This window comes from Ctenopharyngodon idella, chromosome 8 (assembly GCF_019924925.1).
Source record: "Ctenopharyngodon idella isolate HZGC_01 chromosome 8, HZGC01, whole genome shotgun sequence".
NCBI classification, from domain to species: Eukaryota; Metazoa; Chordata; class Actinopteri; order Cypriniformes; family Xenocyprididae; genus Ctenopharyngodon; species Ctenopharyngodon idella.
In genome coordinates, this window is record NC_067227.1 from 1,778,218 (window position 1) to 1,798,938 (window position 20,721).

Here is a 20,721-nt window from a genome sequence, read left to right on the forward strand (position 1 = left end):
CTGTGTTTTTCTGTCAATATGGGGTGCTGTGTGTACATTAATGAGGAAAAAAAAAATGAATTTAAATGATTTTAGCAAATGGCTGCAATATAACAAAGAGTAAAAAATTGAAGGGGGTCTGAATACTTTCCGTACCCACTGTATATACAGGTGCATCTCAATAAATTAGAATGTCGTGGAAAAGTTCATTTATTTCAGTAATTCAACTCAAATTGTGGAACTCGTGTATTAAATGAATTCAATGCACACAGACTGAAGTACTTTAAGTCTTTGGTTCTTTTAATTGTGGTGATTTTGGCTCACATTTAACAAAAACCCACCAATTCACTATCTCAATAAATTAGAATACTTCATAAGATCAATAAAAAGGATATTTTAAACCGAAATGTCAGGCTTCTGAAAAGTATGTTCATTTCTATGTACTCAATACTTGGTTGGGCCTCCTTTTGCATGAATTACTGCATCAATGCGGCGTGGCATGGAGGCGATCAGCCTGTGGCACTGCTCAGGTATGTGTGTATGTGTATATATATATATATATATATATATATATATATATATATCTATATATCTTGTGTATTGATAAAACAGATAAAAATTAATGCTAGTTATTTTAAATCCACTAATGATTATTATTAGTTAAATATTTTAAGTAGTGAGAAGTAAACAATTACAATGTTATTTGACAAACCGTTAATAATTGTTGCAACATATTTTTGAACTTGTTAGCCCCTGTACTCGTGCACTTTTACAGTCTTTGCATTTTTGTGTGGCCCGACTTTCAACAAATATATCAAGATTCAAGGTAAAAACTGTTGAAAACAGCCAATGACATGTCAGATCTCAGATTTTATTGTGCTGTTTCTGAATTCAGACATTGACTGAATCTCTTGAACAGTTGATTAAGAAACAGCACAATAAAATCTGAGATCTGACACGTCATTGACTGTTTCAATATGGTTTATTTTAACCATATTCAAACAGTATCATAGCTATTAAACCATTTCTTGTCATGATTTTAAATCTGTATTTAACCTCAGAATGATTTCAAAGTAAAAAGAGGTGCTAAAGTCTGATTTTGTGGTGGTTGTGTTTTAAAATTAAATTATTATAATCTTAATTCAAGTGAAGGATTTTGAAAGTCTGACAGTAATCAGTGTTGAGTACTTCAGTAAGGTTAACCCTGCCTGGTTTAAATGTTTAAAATGATTAACAGTTGAAAACATTCGTTAGAAATTTAGAAAAGTAATCAAATGCAATCAATTACATTACTTTAATAAAGTAATTAAAATAGTTACACCACTTACTACATCTTAAATAGGGTAACTTGTAATCTGTAACCTTTTACATTTCCAAAGTAATTTGAGAAACAGCACACACAAAGACAAAACTGAGATCTGGACACGCCATTGGCTGCTTTCAGCTGCGCGTGCACGCACTCGTCCAATCGGAGCGCTCGACACTGACTTCAGCGACTCTCCTCAGAGCAGAAGATCATGCGTGCAGCTGGTAAGCAAGAGCTCTCCATCAAAACAATAAACATGCAAACACAGTACACAACTTCGCAGCTGAACTCACTTCTTTAATGTCCTACATTCCTTAAGTATTAGGAAAATTGTGCTTTAAATAGAAATGCAGTAGCTGTGTAAGGTCAGCTGTGCTTCTGCTGCTAGCATTGTTAGCATGTTGTTATTGAATGGGGTTCATAAACAGACAGCGCTGTGATATCAATAACCCAACCAATGTATTCAATACCGCCGTTTTCTGATGTTTACGAAGCTTGTGAGGGATTTACTTAAGGTTCTTCTGTTTGTTTATCAAGCTAACAGTGAAATATCAATGTATGTGTGTAATAGTAGGGGAAAGATGCTCCCTCAAGAACAATGAGCGTTAATTGGCATGTTATTGAGAGTTTGGCATGTACAGCAACATACTGTCTGGAGAAATGGAAACAGTGGTCAGTGTGGTTGTTACAGCACAGCATTGTAAGTCTTATAGCGGGGTTATCTTGTCCCATTGTTGGGGGCACAAACACACTGTACTAAAGGCATGAAGTGAATTATGACAAGGCAATGTAAGACAAGTATAGTATGTGGTATATGAAGTATAGTATACAAGACGCGTATAAATAGTTGTAGATACTGTACTTGCATGAAGTGTAAATGGCACCAAATAGAATCTTGTTTATGGTGCAAATATGGCTACTTTTACAGTCACACAATTTGTAAAATTAGTCATATTATATTTGTACTCTGTACATCTTCTGAAATTCCATCCACAATCACATAAGAAAGATATAGATTGTCTCCAGTCCATCAGCTTGTGCACCGGATCTTATGCTTCTACTAAAAATCTTTGTATAAATTGCCCGTTTCCTGAATTAGGTGCAAGGGACGATGAATAAGAACGTATGTGATATACACATACACACTTGTTAGTTTAGTATAGCATTTAATATAATAATTTATTACATGTCTTTCTGTAATAGATTCTGATTGACATTCTGTGGTCAAGTATTTTTTTTATAAAATATTTTATTATGTGAAAGAAGTGAGATATTATAAACTAGCACTGCTCAAATGAATTTTAGTAGCCGTGTAATAATATGTGGTCCTGATCCACTTTTAATTTCATTGTTGTTTTTTATAATGTTGCACCACAACAGATGCTGATGATCAGAGTGAATAAATCAGAAACATGGTAAGTCACACTATATGTTTAATGCTTTTTATTATATCGATTTAAACTACCTCAGATGACCATTTGACCTGCTGCTGTCATGCTGTAGAGCCATTCATGTTGTTCACTGTGTTCGTGTATCTTCTGCCGATCACAGATCCGTATCGCTGCGCTGAATGCGGCGTCTCAGGCTGCGGATGAGCATGAAGACTCCTTCAGAAGCACTAAGCCAAGTCAAACAAAGGAAGCCCAGGTGAGTCACATGCTTTCAAAAGTTCATCAAGTTATGGCTCATATAGTCTGGTATAGTGAGAATACAGAGCTCAGACTCAAGGAGGAAAAAAACACCTCAGTTTTATTCAGAGGAAAAAGATGCAATTTGGTGCAGATGTTGATATTTATATGGCTAAAAAGGAAGATGAAATGTTGATGCTTATAATGTAAATCAATGAGATCTTTATATAAAAGTATAGCAGATACTGACATAAAATGCATATAAATATCAGTCGTCACTCTATATCTGCCAATAATATGCCTTAGTAAGATATTTAAATGATTAGTTTTATGATCAAAACTCTGTAGTTTTAAAACATATAATGCAATACAATGATGATTGAGAGATAAACAAATAAACCTTCCTCGAAAGCCTGATGAGATGAAAGCCTCATATTTGAGACTCACATTTGTACAACATGTTTTCAGCAAAGTTCTGATTATGCTGATAATTTATATGCTTTAGAAATTTAGTATCAAGTATGATACAGCAGGCTTTATAGGGTTAAGAAAAAATAAAATTGTTGAATCCAGTGTAACCATTTCCTTCTCATTTGTGTTGCAGGAAGCGGAAGCGTTTGCGCTGTATCATAAAGCTCTTGATCTGCAGAAACATGACAAGATTGACGAGTCTGCCAAAGCCTACCATGAGCTCCTCAAGACCCCACTGCTCAAGGAGGTACAGCACGCATCATTCTCACATCTTACCATGAGATCCAGAGTATCTTTTCATTTATTTTGCTCTGGACACCAGTGTTTTTTATTTTGCAAAGCCAGTTTGTGACCAAATTTTGTTGACTTCTTTGTTTTCTTGCACTAGGCAGTGGCATCTGAAGATGAGAAAGTAGGACTGAAGCATCCTGGGCTGATGTTGAAGTACTCCACCTATAAAAACCTGGCCAGTCTTGCTGTGCTCAGAGATGATCTAGACACTGCCATGGACTTCTATGTAAAAGTAAATACATTTTCAACAAATCCCTCAGTTTAAGGTGCCTAATTCATCCCACATGCGTATTTAGCAGTTTACTAGAAACACACTGCCGTTCAAAAGTTGGACAGAAGAGACTTCTTTAAGAAGCATAGAAAAAAATGATAGTGTACATTTGATGTTAACATGGCAGTAACTCCTCCAGTGTAACAGAAAGATCCAGTGAGCGGGCAGTGACACGGTTCATGTCTGTTTGTTTTGCAGGCTGTCATGCTGGACTCCACAGATGTGAATATGTGGTTTAAAATGGGAAAGTTGGCCTTGAGGAAGGCCAGCATGCCTTTGGCCCGCCATGCCTTTGAGGTGGGCCTGCGCTGTAACCCGGATCACTGGCCCTGCCTGGACAGTCTCATCACAGTCCTCTACGCTCTCAGTGACTACAGCTGTGAGTCCAGAAACATGTGCAACACACAACCAGAGCACATCATTCACATCCTCACTGTTCAAACTTTTGCAGTTTTGATTTTAAAAACCTAGATCTTCTAGAATCAGATCACAGCTATTCATCAGCTTTAATTAAAAAAAAAAAAAGAAAAAAAAGAAATCAAAATGGACTGCATGACTCATCAGTGCTAATTTTTCTGTTTTTTTTTTCTTTTTTTTTTTTTATAAATCAAAATATAATAACTTCTCTATCTCTGAAAGGACTTTTCTGCTTATATACCAAGGCCATATAAGCGAGGGAAAAATAATACACTATTATACATAATTTATAATAATAATAATACATTATTTCCTGCTAAGTATTCAGTACAGTCCAGTTCTGGAAGTAAAAATCCAATTAATTTTTTTCCATAACGACCTTGATTATGAAGGATAATGTATAAATCTTTTAATACACACCTGCCATGAGCTCCAAGATTATCAAGTGATGGTATATGCTTCTCTACAAGGCATAAGTCTGTGTGATTTCATCTTCATTTTACAGTAAACTAAATGTCTATATATACACGAGTCATTGATTGAAGTATGAAAACAAATATATACTTTATGCAGTTTTCCACCAAAAAAAGCTTGATGGTTTAACAACTGAAAAATTAAGACATAAATGTTATTATTGTAATGTTGCATTTGTACTAAAACATTATTATTATTTTATATCTTTTAAAACTTTTTCTTAAAAAAAAAAAAAAAAAAAATTAATTAAAAACGCTTTGAAAAAGTTTTTATTATATAGTATTATTATAATGGTAATATATTTCTTATTTTGTTTAAAACATTTTTGTTTGATCCATCCATCCATTCTCCATACTGTGTATTTTTTTTAATAATAATCACAAAAATCATTATAATAGTCATTTGTTATTTTAAAGTAAAATTTGAATGGGTCAAAAACATTGGGAATCTGTCCTATGATAACTCAAGTTTAAAGGGGGGGTATCACACAGTTTCTGCCAATCTCGTCATGTTAATCTTGAGTACATTTAGAGTAACAATGCATCCTTCATATCTCCGAAAAGTCTTTAGTTTTATCATATTTATAAAAGATAGATACGCTAAACCGAGTCTTTCCGAAAAAAGGCAGAGCTCCTGGAGGCGTGCCGTCAGTGCCGTGGGCGGAGCTAAAGAGTCACGAGCGCGCGCAGCTTTTGTGTAGAGATCGTCTGCTAGCTCCGACATCATTATAAATACAAAGGGAACAAAAACGTTTGTGTTGTTTACATTTTATGCACTTGCGCGCCGATTGCCAACAAAACACAGACATCTGATGCAGTTTTACTCACCACCCGCGATTTGCAAATCCATCGCCGAACTGGGACTTGTTTACAAAGCATTCCTCACCAAAATCCCGGGAACAAACAAACAAACATGCACGACTCCGTTGCTGCCCCGGAAAAACAAACTCCATCCACTGTTCCCTTGACGCTGGGTAATATGGGAAGCTGAAAAAGGTAGTCTTTCGCTCACAACTAAAAACACACTCCTTCAGTGACAGGAGCTGCGTCTCATTTCGGAGGCTGCATCCTTCGGAGGTTGCATTTGAAGGCTGAATACTTCATCAAGGATGTCTTATTTAAGAAAAGTAACCGTAATAAAATTGACTGATATTCATTGTGAGGTGTAAAATACTGTAATTTCTTTCTTATGTTGCAATCTAATGGTTATTTTTCTTAAATGAGACTGCCTCGATGATGTATGCAGCCTTCAAAGGGTGCGGCCCCTGAATTGGGACGCATTATTGAAAAATCTCTCGGCTTCCGTATCCCGAACGAAGCGCGTTGATGGGCGTGCTCTTGCTCTTGCTCTGGGTGATGTGTGTGTGCGTGCTTATCAGGGAGAAGTGCCTATACAAGGAATTCCGCTCTCTTTTGACATCATACAGGCCATACTCGAAAAAAACTCTCCGAAACCCAGTCCGAAACTGGAAGTAATGTATTTGGGACAGAAATACTCTGTCATACGTCCAACTCGTGTTTTGAAACTTTGGCCATGTTTAGCATGAGAATCCAACTCTTTAACAGTGTAAATAAGTCAGAATGCATGGAATAGCATTAGACCCGCCCTTTAAAGAGTTTTTTGTAATCTCTGTTGACTTTATGGTTACCGAAAGAGATTTTAGTAAAGAGTGTATTCAGGTGTGAACACCCACATTTCCCAAGCCTTTCCCAAACCGTTGAGCCCTAAAATGATGGTTCTCACTCAAACTTATTATTATTATGTTTTTTTTATGAAGATTCACTCCTCTACATAATCATCATTTTAGAATTATTATTAATTCTTTCAAAATAGAGCTATTCAAGTCAGCTAGTGAAAGTGGTCACATTATATTCACAAATATTCACTTTTAACTATGACTTTTGTCTCAATAAACTCCTAATCACTGCTTATTAATAGTTAGTAAGGTAGTTGTTAAGTTTAGGTATTGGGTAGGATTAAGGGATGTAGAATATGATCATGCAGAATAAGGCATTAATATGTGCTTTATAAGTACTAATAAACAACCAATATCCTAGTAATATTCATGCTAATATAAAACTAGTTAATAGTGAGAATTGGACCCTAAACTAAAGTGTTGGCTTGAAATTTTTTCATATCACAATATATACGGCAATAACACAAAATATTGCAATGTTGTTTTTTTCCCCCCAATATCATGTAGCCGTAATATATGTTAATGGGAAAAATACTTCTAGTGCCAAGGCCACTGAACAAGTATGCGGTTACTGTTGTGAATGCTGTTTCATGTTGTCTTTACCTTGATTTCCTGCCACTAGCTACTTTCATCATCTTCTCTGTAGTCGCAGCGTTATGTTCTTGTCTGTTTGTCCCGCAGGTTGTTTGTACTACATCTGTAAGGCTCTGGAGAAGGACACAGGCTACAGTAAGGGGCGAGTGCTCAAAGAGAAGATCTTTGAAGAGCAGCCCTGCCTCAGACGAGACTCTATGAAGATGTTCTCCAAACTGTATACACCTTTTGCTAGTAATGTGGCATCCAACATTTGTCCTGTTGACGAAGAAACTTTTTTGAGTTTGTGTGTGTGTCTGTGTGTTTTTTGCTGCAGTGATGTGTCAGTGCAGTATGTGGATGTAGATGAGGATGAAGCCCACAGCATTGTAGAGGAAGCACTGGAACTGAGGAGACAGAGACAGGCTAAACTCACACGGCACCCGGTAGCTGACCTGCAGCTGGTTCAGCCCATCAAATACTTCACGTGAGTCTGGGCCACTGTTAATCCACAGACTACTGCTGGAATTCATCTTACAGTTTGTTTGAAGGAATCTCTTGGGTTAATTAAGGTTTTTTATCAGAATACATAATAAAATTATGAATTATACAAATGTTCAGGTAACATTTATGTAATAGACTTCTTGGGTGTCAAATATAAAATTAAATATAGTTTCGAGCAGCAGTTATCGGGGTTCAAGCGCTTTAAGGCCTTGAAGTGCAATTGTAAGATATTACATATTATATAGCAAGCCTGTAACCACCCAAATCAGAGATGAAAAAACAATTTTCGGAAATTTCATAAAAATATTGTGTTTTTGAAAGTTATATCGCCACCTATGGCCTGATCTCCATAAAAGTTTGCATGCTTGTTTAGAATCGTATGCCACATATGCTCACCTAAGTTATTGTTTAGGAGTTATGGGCTTTTGTGAGCATTTGGCCATTCCCATTTTCTAAATGAAACTGTTATAGCTATCCAAATGCTAAAGTTCAATATTTTCTTGATGATTATTGACCTAGAGAGTCCAGAGAATTCTACTGCAGTAGTTTTATCGAGTCAAACAGGCCCAGCGAGTTTCGTTCCGATAGGTCCCCGTTAACCTGGTCTAGTAGGTGCTCAAAATTCATTGGCCGATGGCGGCCGTGAAAAGAAAAGAAAAGGTTTTTGATGAAAACATTCCAGGATTTTTCTCCTTATAATGGACTTCAGTGGCCTCCAAACAGTTGAAGGTCAAAATGACAGTTTCAGTGCAGCTTCAAAGGGCTTTAAACGATACCAGACGAGGAATAAGGGTCTTATCTAGCGAAACGATCGGTCATTTTCGAAAAAAATGTAAATGTATATACTTTATATAAACAAATGTTCGCCTTCTAAGTGCTTCCACTACAACCGCATTTCCGTATTCTCCAAAAAGTTTACGCTGTATGTCCTACGCCTTCCCTATTCTACTTACGGAAAAAATGTAACTGACGTTCCGTAAGTTGAATAGGGAAGGCGTAGGACATACAGCGTAAACTTTTTGGAGAATACGGAAAGCGGAAGCACGCGCAAGGCGATCATCTGTTTATATAAAACAGCGGTTCCCAACTTTTTTTCCTGCGCACCCCCTTCTATGTCCCAACCGGGTAGGCGCACCCCCAATCCCCACTTCAAAAAAACCGCAACAAAGCTTTTTGTCGCCATATAAAGACTCATGTTTAATCATGCGCAAATAACCAGAACACGCATGACAATAACAACATCAACAAAGTTTCAATATAATGCAATAAAGCTACGCACCAGCTTCCACTTTTACGAGGACGAGTGACAGACACAGGCTCAGTAACAGAAAGCACGGTTATTTTCAGACGCGTAAAAGAAACATTGCAGCAATAGGCTAGGCCTATTGAATGACCGTGGAGCTAGCATCATCATCATCATAACACAACGGTTATGAAAATTAGAACGACAGTACATTGAATTAAATTGCAATGAAGTTACAAACGATCCACAACATTAAAGAGAATAAGCTCCGAAATAGATAAGACGTCCCACTTGACAGTTTCCCTGATTTCAGCCAGTTAAGCATATTTATAATATATATATGGAATGAATGAAACGAGTTGGCACGCATATAGCCCAGCCTGCAGTGCATAAAAGAAGAGCAGTGCGTAGAAGACAGCAGCTGTCTTCTTCTACGTTTCTATCAAAAACTAATAAATTATAATTTTTTATTTAAAATAAAAGCGATTACAAAGGAAATGTTTACTGTTCATGTTTTTTTTTATTGTATGGAAAAATCCCACTTAAAAAAACAGACCGCCAGTACATTTTTCCTCTCGCGCACCCCCTGGTGGCAGCTCGCGTACCCCTGGGGGTGCGCGTACCACACTTTGGGAATCCCTGATATAAAACATACAGTTGTATTTTTTTTGGAAATGACCGATCGTTTCGCTAGATAAGACCCTTATTCCTCGTCTGGTATCGTTTAAAGCCCTTTGAAGCTGCACTGAAACTATAATTTTGACCTTCAACCGTTTGGAGGCCATTGAAGTCCACTATAAGGAGAATAATCCTGGAATGTTTTCATCAAAAACCTTAATTTCTTTTCGACTGAAGAAAGAAAGACATGAACATCTTGGATGACATGGGGGTGAGTAAATTATCAGGAAAATTTTATTTAAAAGTGGACTAATCCTTTAAAGAGTTACAGCCATTTTAGTAAAAGTGGCCACTTTGGATGTTGAGGCGTTTCGGCCAAGGAACGGTTTAGGAGTTATGAGCGTTTTAGCGCCATCGTCAGGCCGATCAGGGCGAGCCTTGGTGACATTGCCTCAAAGTTTCAAGTATCTTCGACTTACTGCCTGATCACTTTTATGGCAGAATATTGATCATTGAAAATCCTAACAATAACAACAGGGTTTCAGCGTTATGCGCTTGAACCCCTAATAAAAAACAATTGATGATTTGATGAGTTTCATTTTAACGGCTGAGATACTTGACTGTGATTGTTGAAAATTAAAAGGCAAATGTAAAAAAGAAATGGCAACTTTTTTGTATTTATTTTTCCAATTTTTCTTAATACACAAGTATTTATACCAGTTTACAGATTTCTGCTGGTACACTACTGTTCAAAAGTTTGGGTTTGGTAAGATTTTAAAAAATATTTTTTAAAATAAGTCTCTTAGGCTATATCTACACTAATCCAGATACTGCGAAAACTGAGATTCTCCCAAGTGGATACATTTTAAAAACACAGTTTTTGTGCTGTAGTGTGGACTGTGAAAACTGAGGTATTTGAAAACAATGACACGTTTAGTCATGTGATGCATATTGTCCCTGTAGATACCTATGTTTATAGGTCGAGCAACATTTGGAAAACACTAGTGTTGACAAAAAGCATTTTATATAGTAAAAACTGTAATATTGTCAAATATTATTAGAATTTAAAAATAACTGTTTTCTATTTGAATATAATGTAAAATGTATTTTATTCCTGTGATTGTATCACCCACCCCAAGTTAAAGCTCATGCATTATTCAAATTAAATTTTTTAAATTTTTATTTTATTTTATTTCTTTAAAGGGATAGTTCACCCAAAAATGAAAATTCTGTCATCTTTTACTCATAACATGTTAACATGTTGTTTCAAACTTGTATGAGTTTCTTTCTTCTGTTGAACACAAAAGAAGATATTTTGAAGAATGTTGGTAACCAGACAGTTTACAGTAGCCATTGACATCCATAGTATTTTTTTTTAATATTTCTGTGTGATGTATTCTTACCCCTATAGGTGGAAGAGTGTGGGCGAGAGTTTCTTGGCCATGTACAAACACCAGAACGCTTGCCTGGTCCCACGGCCTGACTTTGGCCGCCGAATTGATTTGTCAATGTACCGTGACCCGGACTGCCTCCTGCAAATGCCCACCAGCACTCCAGCGCCCGCTACTGTTGCTTCAGACCCTCCTCAGCCTCCCATGAACGTCAGTGTACCTCAGGCCCCCCCTGCCCCTCCTCCTGGTCCCAGCAGCCCAAGCTCCAGTCTACCCCCATCCACCGAGCTGCTTATCCAGCCGCAGGCCGAGCCCATCACTCCTGGAGGAGTACCGCAGAGCCAGAACATCATTGAGATCAGCACAACCACAGTCACCACTACTGCTGCCAATGGAGCTGAGGATGCTGCCGTCACCATGGTTACTACTGCTGGTCAGTATGAATGTGTACATGACGCATGAACATATATGCAGTCTCTCAACTGTAATGTGAGATACAGAACTGGGATTAACGATGTGAAGATTCCTATCACAAAAATATCAAAAGTGCCTTAAAAAATATTAGGGCTGTTAGAATTTCTCGATTAAATTTGAGTACTCGATTTTAAAAAAATCCTTGATTGAAATTTACCGGTGTCGAATAATACCAGAAGTGGCGCATTCCACGGACAAGAATGCATGAAACGCATTATTAGAGTTTTCTAAGGCTGCGCGATATATTAAAACCATTTAAAAATCATAATATAGCGCAGTGCTATTGTGAAATCACAAATGCTGCGATTCAATTAAATAAATGTATGTGCCCTGCAGGTTTAATATATATATGCGCTTTAGTTATTTACATTACGTGCATCTCAGAGCATCTCAGAGCTTGTTCACAGTAAATGCTTCTCCACATGAACTGTTATCATTTACATGCGTGGAGCGCGTCTCAAACTCCATTTCTGTATATGCTGTGAGTTTGGGCTGCTTATAACTTTCATCTGGGAATGCGATGTGCACCATTTTCATCAGATTTGTAAGGTAAATTGTTTATAAACCTATGCCAACACAATACATCAATATGTTTCTAAATATGATAACTGTTCATCGCAATTTCAAAATAAATGTTTAAACGCTCGCTCTGAGTTTGCATGTTTTGATGTCCATATATTCTTTTTCAAGAAATTACAGTGGCTGTAGCATTTCTATCATAAAGAAGTGGCCAAATATTAAAGAATAAGTTAACATTTGAATTAAATGTCATTTGGCCAATATTAAACAAGGATTTGATCTCCTGTAAAGTGCAACAACAATCACAGGCTGTTGGCGCCCTCTGCAGGCATTAGTTGTAATACATAATGTACAGTGCTCAGCGTAAATGAGTACACCCCCTTTGAAAAGTTTAAACAATATCTCAATGAACACAAAAACATTTTCCAAAATGTTGACAAGACTAAGTTTTATAAAACATCTGTTTAACTTATAACATGCAAGTAAGATTAATAATATAACGTAGATTACACATTTTTCAGTTTTACTCAAATTAGGGTGATGCAAAAATGAGTACACCCCACTGAAAGTCTCTGGAGCAAAGCTAAATTTTAGACTAGAAATGTCTAATTTAACAATAATTCAACCACAGGTGAGTCTAATTATTCATTACACAGATGTCCAGCAGACAGTTGACTATAAAAGGGTGTTAAAACCCCTTCCCATTTCATGCTGTCAGCAATGGCACCACATGGAAGAGAAATGTCACAAGACCTGAGAAAGAAAATCATTTCTTTACACCAGAAAGGTGAAGGCTACAAGAAGATCAGTAAAGCTTTACTTATCAGTCAGAATACTGTAGCAAAAGTGGTACAAAAATTTAAAAAAGAACTGCAACCATCTCACAGAGACGTCCAGGTCGTCCACGGAAGTTAACACCTCGACAGGAGCGTCTTCTGATGAGAAGGGTTGAAGAAAATCGGCATGCAAGTTCACTGCAGTTATCTAAAGAAGTAGAAAGCCAAACTGGGGTGACTATTTCCCGTGACACAATACGGCGTACACTGCAGAGGAATGGCATGCATGGGTGCCGTCCACGAAAGAAGCCTCTCCTAAAGCCCAGGCACAAAAAAGCCCTCCTAGAGTTTGCCAGGGCCCATGCTGACAAAGATGAAGACTACTGGGACTCTATACTCTGGAGTGATGAGACCAAGATAAATGTTTTTGGAACTGATGGCTTCAAAACTGTATGGCGTCGCAAAGGTGAGGAATACAAAGAAAAATGCATGGTGTCTACAGTGAAACATGGTGGTGGCAGTGTCCTTATGTGGGGCTGCATGAGTGCTGCTGGTGTCGGGCAGCTGCATTTCGTTGATGGCATCATGAATTCACAGATGTACTGCTCTTTACTGAAAGAGAAGATGCTACCATCTCTCCGTGCCCTTGGTCGTCGTGCACTTTTCCAACATGACAATGATCCTAAACACACATCTAACGCCACTGTTGGATTTCTGAAGAAGAACAGGGTGAAAGTGATTCAGTGGCTCCTGATCTGAACCCAATCGAACACCTATGGGGAATTCTGAAGAGACAAGTTGAGCATCACTCTCCATCCAGCATCCGGTCTCTAAAAGAGGTCATTCTTGAAGAATGGAAAAAGATAGATGTTGCAAAACTTGTTCATTCCATGCCTAGAAGACTTGGTGCTGTCATTAAAAATTATGGAGGCCATACAAAGTACTAGATGTAGTAGTTTTTGTTGTGGGGTGTACTCATTTTTGCATCACCCTAATCTAAGTTATATTATTAACCTTACTCTCATGTTATAAGTTAAACAGATGTTATATTAAACTTAGTCTTGTCAACATTTTGGAAATTGTTTTTGTGTTTATTGAGATATCATTTAAAATGTTTCAAAGGGGGTGTACTCATTTACGCTGAGCACTGTACATAAGTTGATTGTTTATATTATGTATATTATGTATTTTAACAGTGTTGTTCTATAAAACCATATGATTACTTGCTTATGATACTTTATTTGAACCAAATAATATTTGCCTCATTGTTATTATAAAAACTCAATTAATCATGAAAATTCAACCGATTACTCGATTACCAAAATAAGCATTAGTGAAAGCTCTAAAAAAAAATATAGAAATTATTTATACATTATATTTGTTTGTTTTTTTTTCCAGTGGTTTTGATTCTTATAAAGTCACACAGGTATTAACACTGACACTGATGTCACTCTTGTTCACCCTACAGCTCTGGACGCTGCCATGAGTGATAAAATGAAAAAAGGCACCAAGAGAAAACGTGTGGTAGAGGACAACGTAGAGACGGCAAAGAGACGCTCTGCACGTGTCCGCAACACCAAATGCAAGAAAGAAGAGAAGATTGACTTCCAAGAGCTCCTGATCAAATTCCTCCCCTCTAGGTGTTTATTTTACTAATGATCTATTTAGGGTTTTTGCTGTGACCATATCAAGCAATGCGCTTTAAGACATTTTGTCAGACATGTGTTTTCTATTTTTGTTTTGTCACATTGGCTCAATCCTCTCCCACAGTAAAAGCTCATTAGACCAAAATCGTGCTCCACATAGCTGTATATAATTAGATATCAAATATACATGTGATTTAATTGCTTGTAGGGTCAATACAGCTGAAGTAAGATTATTTGTCATTTCTATTGTTTTAAAGTGCCCCAAATATGCTATTTTAAAGGCTCCTAATTTTGTTTTGGAGTCTTCTACAATAGGTTTACATGCATCTGAGGTCAAAAAACACTTTTCTCACAGTGTCTGAAACGGCTTGATAAAGGATCTGGTCTCTCTAAACCCCTCCTTTCCAAGAGCCTGCTGCTCTTGTCCTTAGAAAGTGAAAAACATACTCAAAAGCTTCTTTATTTTCAGGCTGAAAAAGTTTGAAGATGATGAAGATGAGGAGAGTCTCAGTAACATGGACTCTCATTGTGACGTCAAACCTGATTCCCAGTTGAACCGAGGCTCCGGATCCAACTCCTCTGAGTATATCATCTCTATGGAGTCAGGTACAGAAACTGAGGTTTTTGTTTTATTCATTGTTTTTTTCTTTCTGCATCCTTTTTATTTTTCTCTCTGTTCTTCACGGTCAGAGCGCAAGGATGTGCATGCCTTCCTGCTGGCGAACATGCAGAACGGCGGCATCCTGGAGCTGATGATGCGGTTTCTGAAGGCGGTGGGGCGGATGTTTCTGGAGGAGTGGCCAGCGGGCCTCGGTGGAGTGGTGCTGGATCTCTTCACCTACTGGAGGAAACACAGCGCTGGGCTACCCAACCCACTGCTCAGAGATTCCAGCAACCAGCACATAAAGGTGAGACGACCAGTCGCTGCATTTGACGAAGTCATGACCAAGAGGTTCAGGTGGGTTTTAGGTACCATGAAAGTGACTTGGCTTTTAGCGGTGTTCATCACCATAGTAACTTACGCTCCACAGCTAACCTGCTGCGGGGCAGGTTATGTTCTGGGTAAGAGATCTCAAACCGAAATTGGACCAATCAGATGTGAGCAAAGTGACATTGACACATCCAACGCAATAAAGTCCCTCCCCCAGTTTCTCTTCCTCCAAATTAAAGATTACTATATAGTAAAAACAAATATTTAATGATGAAATTGTCTTGCTTTAATGATTTATATAATTATTTTATGATTTATATATGATTTATCTAATTATTATATGATCTATATTATTATTAATCCATTTCACACAAGCAATTTTAGTTTAATAATTATTAAGCATTTATTTTAAATAAATATTAATATATACAGATCATATGTAAGCTGTAGAATCAACAGATAACTCTTTGAAAATGACTACATAACCTTACATGTTTGAGTCTCTATTGCTGTATATAATAAACTATATAAACACTTGACAATTTTCACTTGCTCTGATAGAGCAAGATAATTTCTTTTATTTGTCCTTCATGGACAAGTTTCTTCTTGTGTAAATGCATTTACATTCTTCAATTTCTTCAGCAAAAGAGTTTTGAATCACGCTGGCTCTCTCGCGAGAAGTAAATCACAGTTTCTTTCTGTTGCAAGGCATGTGATTGGCTTTTTGCCACTGATGTCATGTATTCATGTGCACACACTCCACAATCTCAGGATCAAAGCCTGAGTTGACAGAGAAAGTTGATGATCAGCATCATGGTACCAACAAAGCCGGATTGGAGTGGTTTGGTTTTGTCAACTTGAAACTAATCCTATAACCCTGAGTTTGTTCAACTACCATCATGGTACAGGCCCCTGGTAGAAAGATGACATGATTTGGAAATGGTAATAAACTCTAGCAAGATGAAGTCCTTTTATGCAAAATCGTAGACCTTTCAATTTCAATTCAGTGGTCTGTTTCTGCGCTGTCTGCTCTGGGGCATTCTGTGTGTGTGCGTTGCTCTTTCGTTTTATTTCTGCAAGGCTTTAAACACGAGCAGCTGATAAACTTCAGTAATGATTCAGCACCTGATTGGACAGTGACAGCAACTGTCCCGACGCCTGAGCATCTTTCACAAGCTCTAAAAGGTTGTTTAAAATATATAATATAAATATATAAATGATTCGTTTATTGATTTATATACAATTAGCCATCATTTTGAATATTACATTGCACTTTGATCATTTTTATTTCTTAAAGGCTGTTGTTTTGTGCTCTCTCTTCACAACTCGTGAATATATGAGTGCTGAAATATTTTAGTACCATCTTAAAAATGAAATAGCTGAAAATTGGTTTAATCACTGGTGCAGTGAATTGAGAATTTTTATTTTTTTTATTTTAAATATTTCTAATATTTTTGAAATGAAAATATGTAGGTAGATACTGTTTATTCAGTATTTATTGCTATATTAGGCATGTACAAATAAAAGTGATTAAATATTCTTCATTATATATTTAAAAACCATGTGGGGGAACGTTTGAGCAGGATTTTACTGTATTTGACATTTGCAAACAATGTTTTTGATTGAAATTATAATTCTATGGCATTCTGTGGCATGCGCGTGCACACACACATACACACACATATATACATTTTTTGTGTGTGTTTTTTTTTATCCAGCCCTAAACAAGATTTTATTCCAGTAGTCTGACTGGGACTGACAGTAAACTGTTGTAGGAATGGAAGAATGATTTAGAAGCATGTTTATTCGTCAGCTCATAGAGTGAAATAGCAAAGGAATTTTTTTCTAGTGGAAGATCATTTGGCACACATACTGCTTGCACCTGCCTGGCAACAAAACTCTATTCATCATGCCACCTGAACCTGCTGTGTTTCTCCCAGTGGAGCCACTGAAAACAGACAGAGACTGATAACTTAATGAGTGTGCTTTTGGCAAAAACTAGGTCACAAACACTCCCCGTTATGTAAATGAATATACAAAATGAACATACAAGATCAGAAAATAATAATGAAACAAACTGAATAAAGAAAACAGTTTAACTACTATTTTCTTGAGCTTAGCAGGATTATAATAATTTAAAATAATAATAAAATAATTTAATATTTAATTTAATAATTAAATAACATTTTCAAAAATGTAATTTATTCCTGTGAATTTTCAGCATCATTACTCCAGTCTTCAGTGTCATGAGATCCTTCAGAAATCATTCTAATATGATGATTTGATACTCAAGAAAAAATTATAATTACTATTATCAATGTGGAAAACAGTTGTGCTGCTTCATATTTTTGTGGAAAACATGATACATTTTTTCAGGAATCTTTGAGGAATAGAAAGAGAACAGCATTTATTTAAAATATAAATCTGATGTAACATTATCAATGTCTTTACTGTCACTTTTGATCAATTTAATGCATCCTTGCTGAATAGAAGTGTTTCTTAAAAAAAATAAAATAAAAAAAAAAGCACTGTAATGCATATTGCCTATATTTCATTAAATTGTAGTAGATGTACCTGATTATTTTTTGAAAACTCTTAATAGCATGAAGTGAACTTATATTTTTTTTTAAATCTGCCATCTTTCACATCACCGCTCAGGAAAGCTTTGTATTATTGACATCCTTGCTAACAAAACTTAGCTTGTTTTATTTACTTAAAGAATTTCAGTTTGTCCAAATGTAAATGAATACCAGTAATTGTGAAACTCTTGAACAAAGAGAAATATTCAATTGTGGTCGAGTATTTCTGGTTTACATACTGATTTTTATTTTTCATAAATTCATTTGCGTCAACACGCCAGATGCATGTAATAGATGTTTGCAGGTCGAACCGCTGTGTTGTGTTGTACATCAACTAAGACATATGCCGCCAACTGTGTAACAGGAAATGATGCTGATGAGCCTCTGCTGTCTGGAGCTGCAGTTGGAACAGAAGTCTATGATGAAGGGCAGGAACAGTAAGAACATCACAATCAGTCAGACTTCTGTGTTGTGTTTGACATCAGGCACTCATAGGCTGATCTTATTTCACAAACCATGACAAGTAATCATACAAATGTCATGTGCTTGTACGATTTACAGTGTCTCAGAGGAAGAACATGTCAGCTTCAGGAAGGGATTGTGGGGACGTGGATGGACCAGAGACCCGCTTTCAGTCGGATATATTCCTCCTGACCATGGCCTCGTCTCAGAGAGATCTGTTTGGAGACGACTGGCTCTCTTTTGCCGTCAGAGTTCACTGGCTTAAAGCACGACACCTCGCCTTTCAGGCAAGAAAGCTCAGTTATTAGAGACGCAGACATATTTTTCTATTACATAACTTATATGGTTCTTCACAAAGGTGTTGTATGCTATTAAGACACATTCGATTATCTTGAGTAGGGCTGACTCAATCATAGATATGATAAATTACATGTTACACTTTTATAAATCCGTGCGATAGTAGTTTTTGCACTCTATACATGAATATGTGTGTGTTAATGTGCTGTTTTAGGGTGACATGGAGGAGGCGCTGGAGTGTTACGACATGTGTGTCGGTCTGCTTAAATGTCAGACAAATGAGATGGAAAAGATCACCATCCTCCTGCCCAACCTCAGCATGGACAATGCCATCTCTTTAGAGGAGGTACAGTACAAATAAAATCAATCCCTCAAGACACTGTCACATATGTGAATTCATAGAAGAGCCACTCTTGAAGAGTCCAAGTGCTGTTTAAATATTTATACATCAGCCAATGGAGTAGAAACAGCAACATAGTGTTTACATACATCTTGAAACATGAATAAACTCACATCTTGTTCAAGACTCTATTAATGATGACAGCTGAATTTGTGAGATGTAGACAGATGGAGAGAAAGAGAGAGAGAAAGAAAGAGCTCTTTCATTAACATTTTTACTGAAGTAGATCAAACACAGACTTTCTCGAATATAAATGTATATGCAGAAGTAACATTAACATGCAAGAAAAAAATAGAAACAAAACTTTAAAATGGGTTTAAAATTGAATACAATGCATGAAATTGATCAAAAGTGACAGTAAAGACATTTATAATGCTACAAAAATGTCTTTATGGAACCATAGATGAGAAATATCACACGAGTAGCCCAGCGATATGGCTCTATATATGATTGCCTATAGCAGTGGTTTTCCAGCCTTTCCCAACCTTTTTCCAGGAGACCCCCATTTTAACATTCAAAATCCTTAACGACCCCCTCCCCAAACACTCTTTTTTTAGACACACATTTCATTTACTGGCAGGGACTACAAAATCAGTTAAGTTTTTGGTAAATGCAAAAACATTAAAATAATAGCATTAAGAACTACGGCCGCATTTGACTTAAAAAATAATGTTATCTACTACCATGTAGGCTACTACATGATCAAATAAAGTATTTAACAATGCTTTATAAAATTATAAACCTAATATAATATTCCAGCCTTTAAACCATTTTTATGAAGCTGGTTGTCAAAATGATTATAGGTATTTTATCAGCTCAATGAATAATTCTAGATACCTTATTATCCTAATTGTTTAGATTTTTAGAATGCACATTAACTTATTTTCTGTTAACTGGTTAAAATTTACAACAGCGCATAAAAATGTGGTCTGAGTTTCACAAACAAAAACCGCAGAAAGGCTGAAAGAAAATGTAAATCCATTCTCTGTCAGTAGGTGGCGCTTATGCAACTGCAGAAATAGAGTCGTTCTCCGGTAACCTCTGTAAACAAAGCAGTGCTACGCTTATAAACACTAAGCGTTACACGGATGGAAGAAGAAAAGAAAAAGCCATCAAAACTTTTCTCAAGGCAGTCAGTTCCCATCAGAGATATATTCATAGAATTCATTCATATTTTAATTCATATAATTTCCCTCAGTACTCGCTTGTAAAAGTTGTAAAACTGTACTGCCATTTTTTCCCCAAACAAAACGAAACCTACGTTTAGTCTGCGTGAGACTGTTGCTTACTATGCTTAATACTAGACAGTATTTACAGTGAGTTTTCAAATTTAATGACGATTAAAATATTAAACTGTAATACTAACCGTTGGAAATTGCATCGCGGTTTATTGTCAAACTGGTAACCTTTTCATCCCACCCTAACCCTAAAACTAGAGTGAGCTTGATTACCCCTCGTAAAACAAAATGGTTCTTCTATGGCGTTGCTGTGAAAACCCCCTTTTGAAACCTTTATTTTTAAGACATTTAAAGCAGTACTTAAAAAAAAAAAAAAAAATGTTCCAATGTCCCATTTAGGATCTGTAAATGGGAAAAAAAGAGTGTCTGGTGTCCTGCCTACACTTTTCATTTAGTAAAAACTAAGGAGTTTTTGCAGCTTAGTTTCCAATAAAGTAATCTGGGTGAACTGGAATACTTTGTGTTGTGTTGTGAATGCGAGAGTATGTCTGCATAGTAGATCGAACTTGATTTTAAAAGAGCAAGGGTCCAGTTTTG

At 36.6% G+C, this 20,721-nt stretch overlaps 1 protein-coding gene across 8 annotated transcripts in view; it reads left to right on the forward strand.

Moving 5' to 3' along the window:
* Window positions 1–1,416: 1,416 nt before the first annotated feature.
* The window catches only part of cabin1 (calcineurin binding protein 1), a 122,916-nt gene continuing 103,611 nt past the window's right edge, over window positions 1,417–20,721 (forward strand). For all 8 annotated transcript variants that reach the window (XM_051902317.1, XM_051902320.1, XM_051902319.1 and 5 more), the window contains exons 1-15: window positions 1,417–1,509; window positions 2,666–2,700; window positions 2,837–2,932; window positions 3,518–3,631; window positions 3,773–3,907; window positions 4,145–4,325; window positions 7,215–7,344; window positions 7,444–7,593; window positions 10,883–11,295; window positions 14,100–14,271; window positions 14,747–14,883; window positions 14,968–15,185; window positions 18,152–18,224; window positions 18,349–18,536; window positions 18,761–18,892. In XM_051902317.1, coding sequence (XP_051758277.1) covers window positions 2,698–2,700; window positions 2,837–2,932; window positions 3,518–3,631; window positions 3,773–3,907; window positions 4,145–4,325; window positions 7,215–7,344; window positions 7,444–7,593; window positions 10,883–11,295; window positions 14,100–14,271; window positions 14,747–14,883; window positions 14,968–15,185; window positions 18,152–18,224; window positions 18,349–18,536; window positions 18,761–18,892 — 2,142 coding nt within the window. In that variant the 5' untranslated portion in view covers window positions 1,417–1,509; window positions 2,666–2,697. The remainder of the gene's footprint in view (window positions 1,510–2,665; window positions 2,701–2,836; window positions 2,933–3,517; window positions 3,632–3,772; window positions 3,908–4,144; window positions 4,326–7,214; window positions 7,345–7,443; window positions 7,594–10,882; window positions 11,296–14,099; window positions 14,272–14,746; window positions 14,884–14,967; window positions 15,186–18,151; window positions 18,225–18,348; window positions 18,537–18,760; window positions 18,893–20,721) is intronic.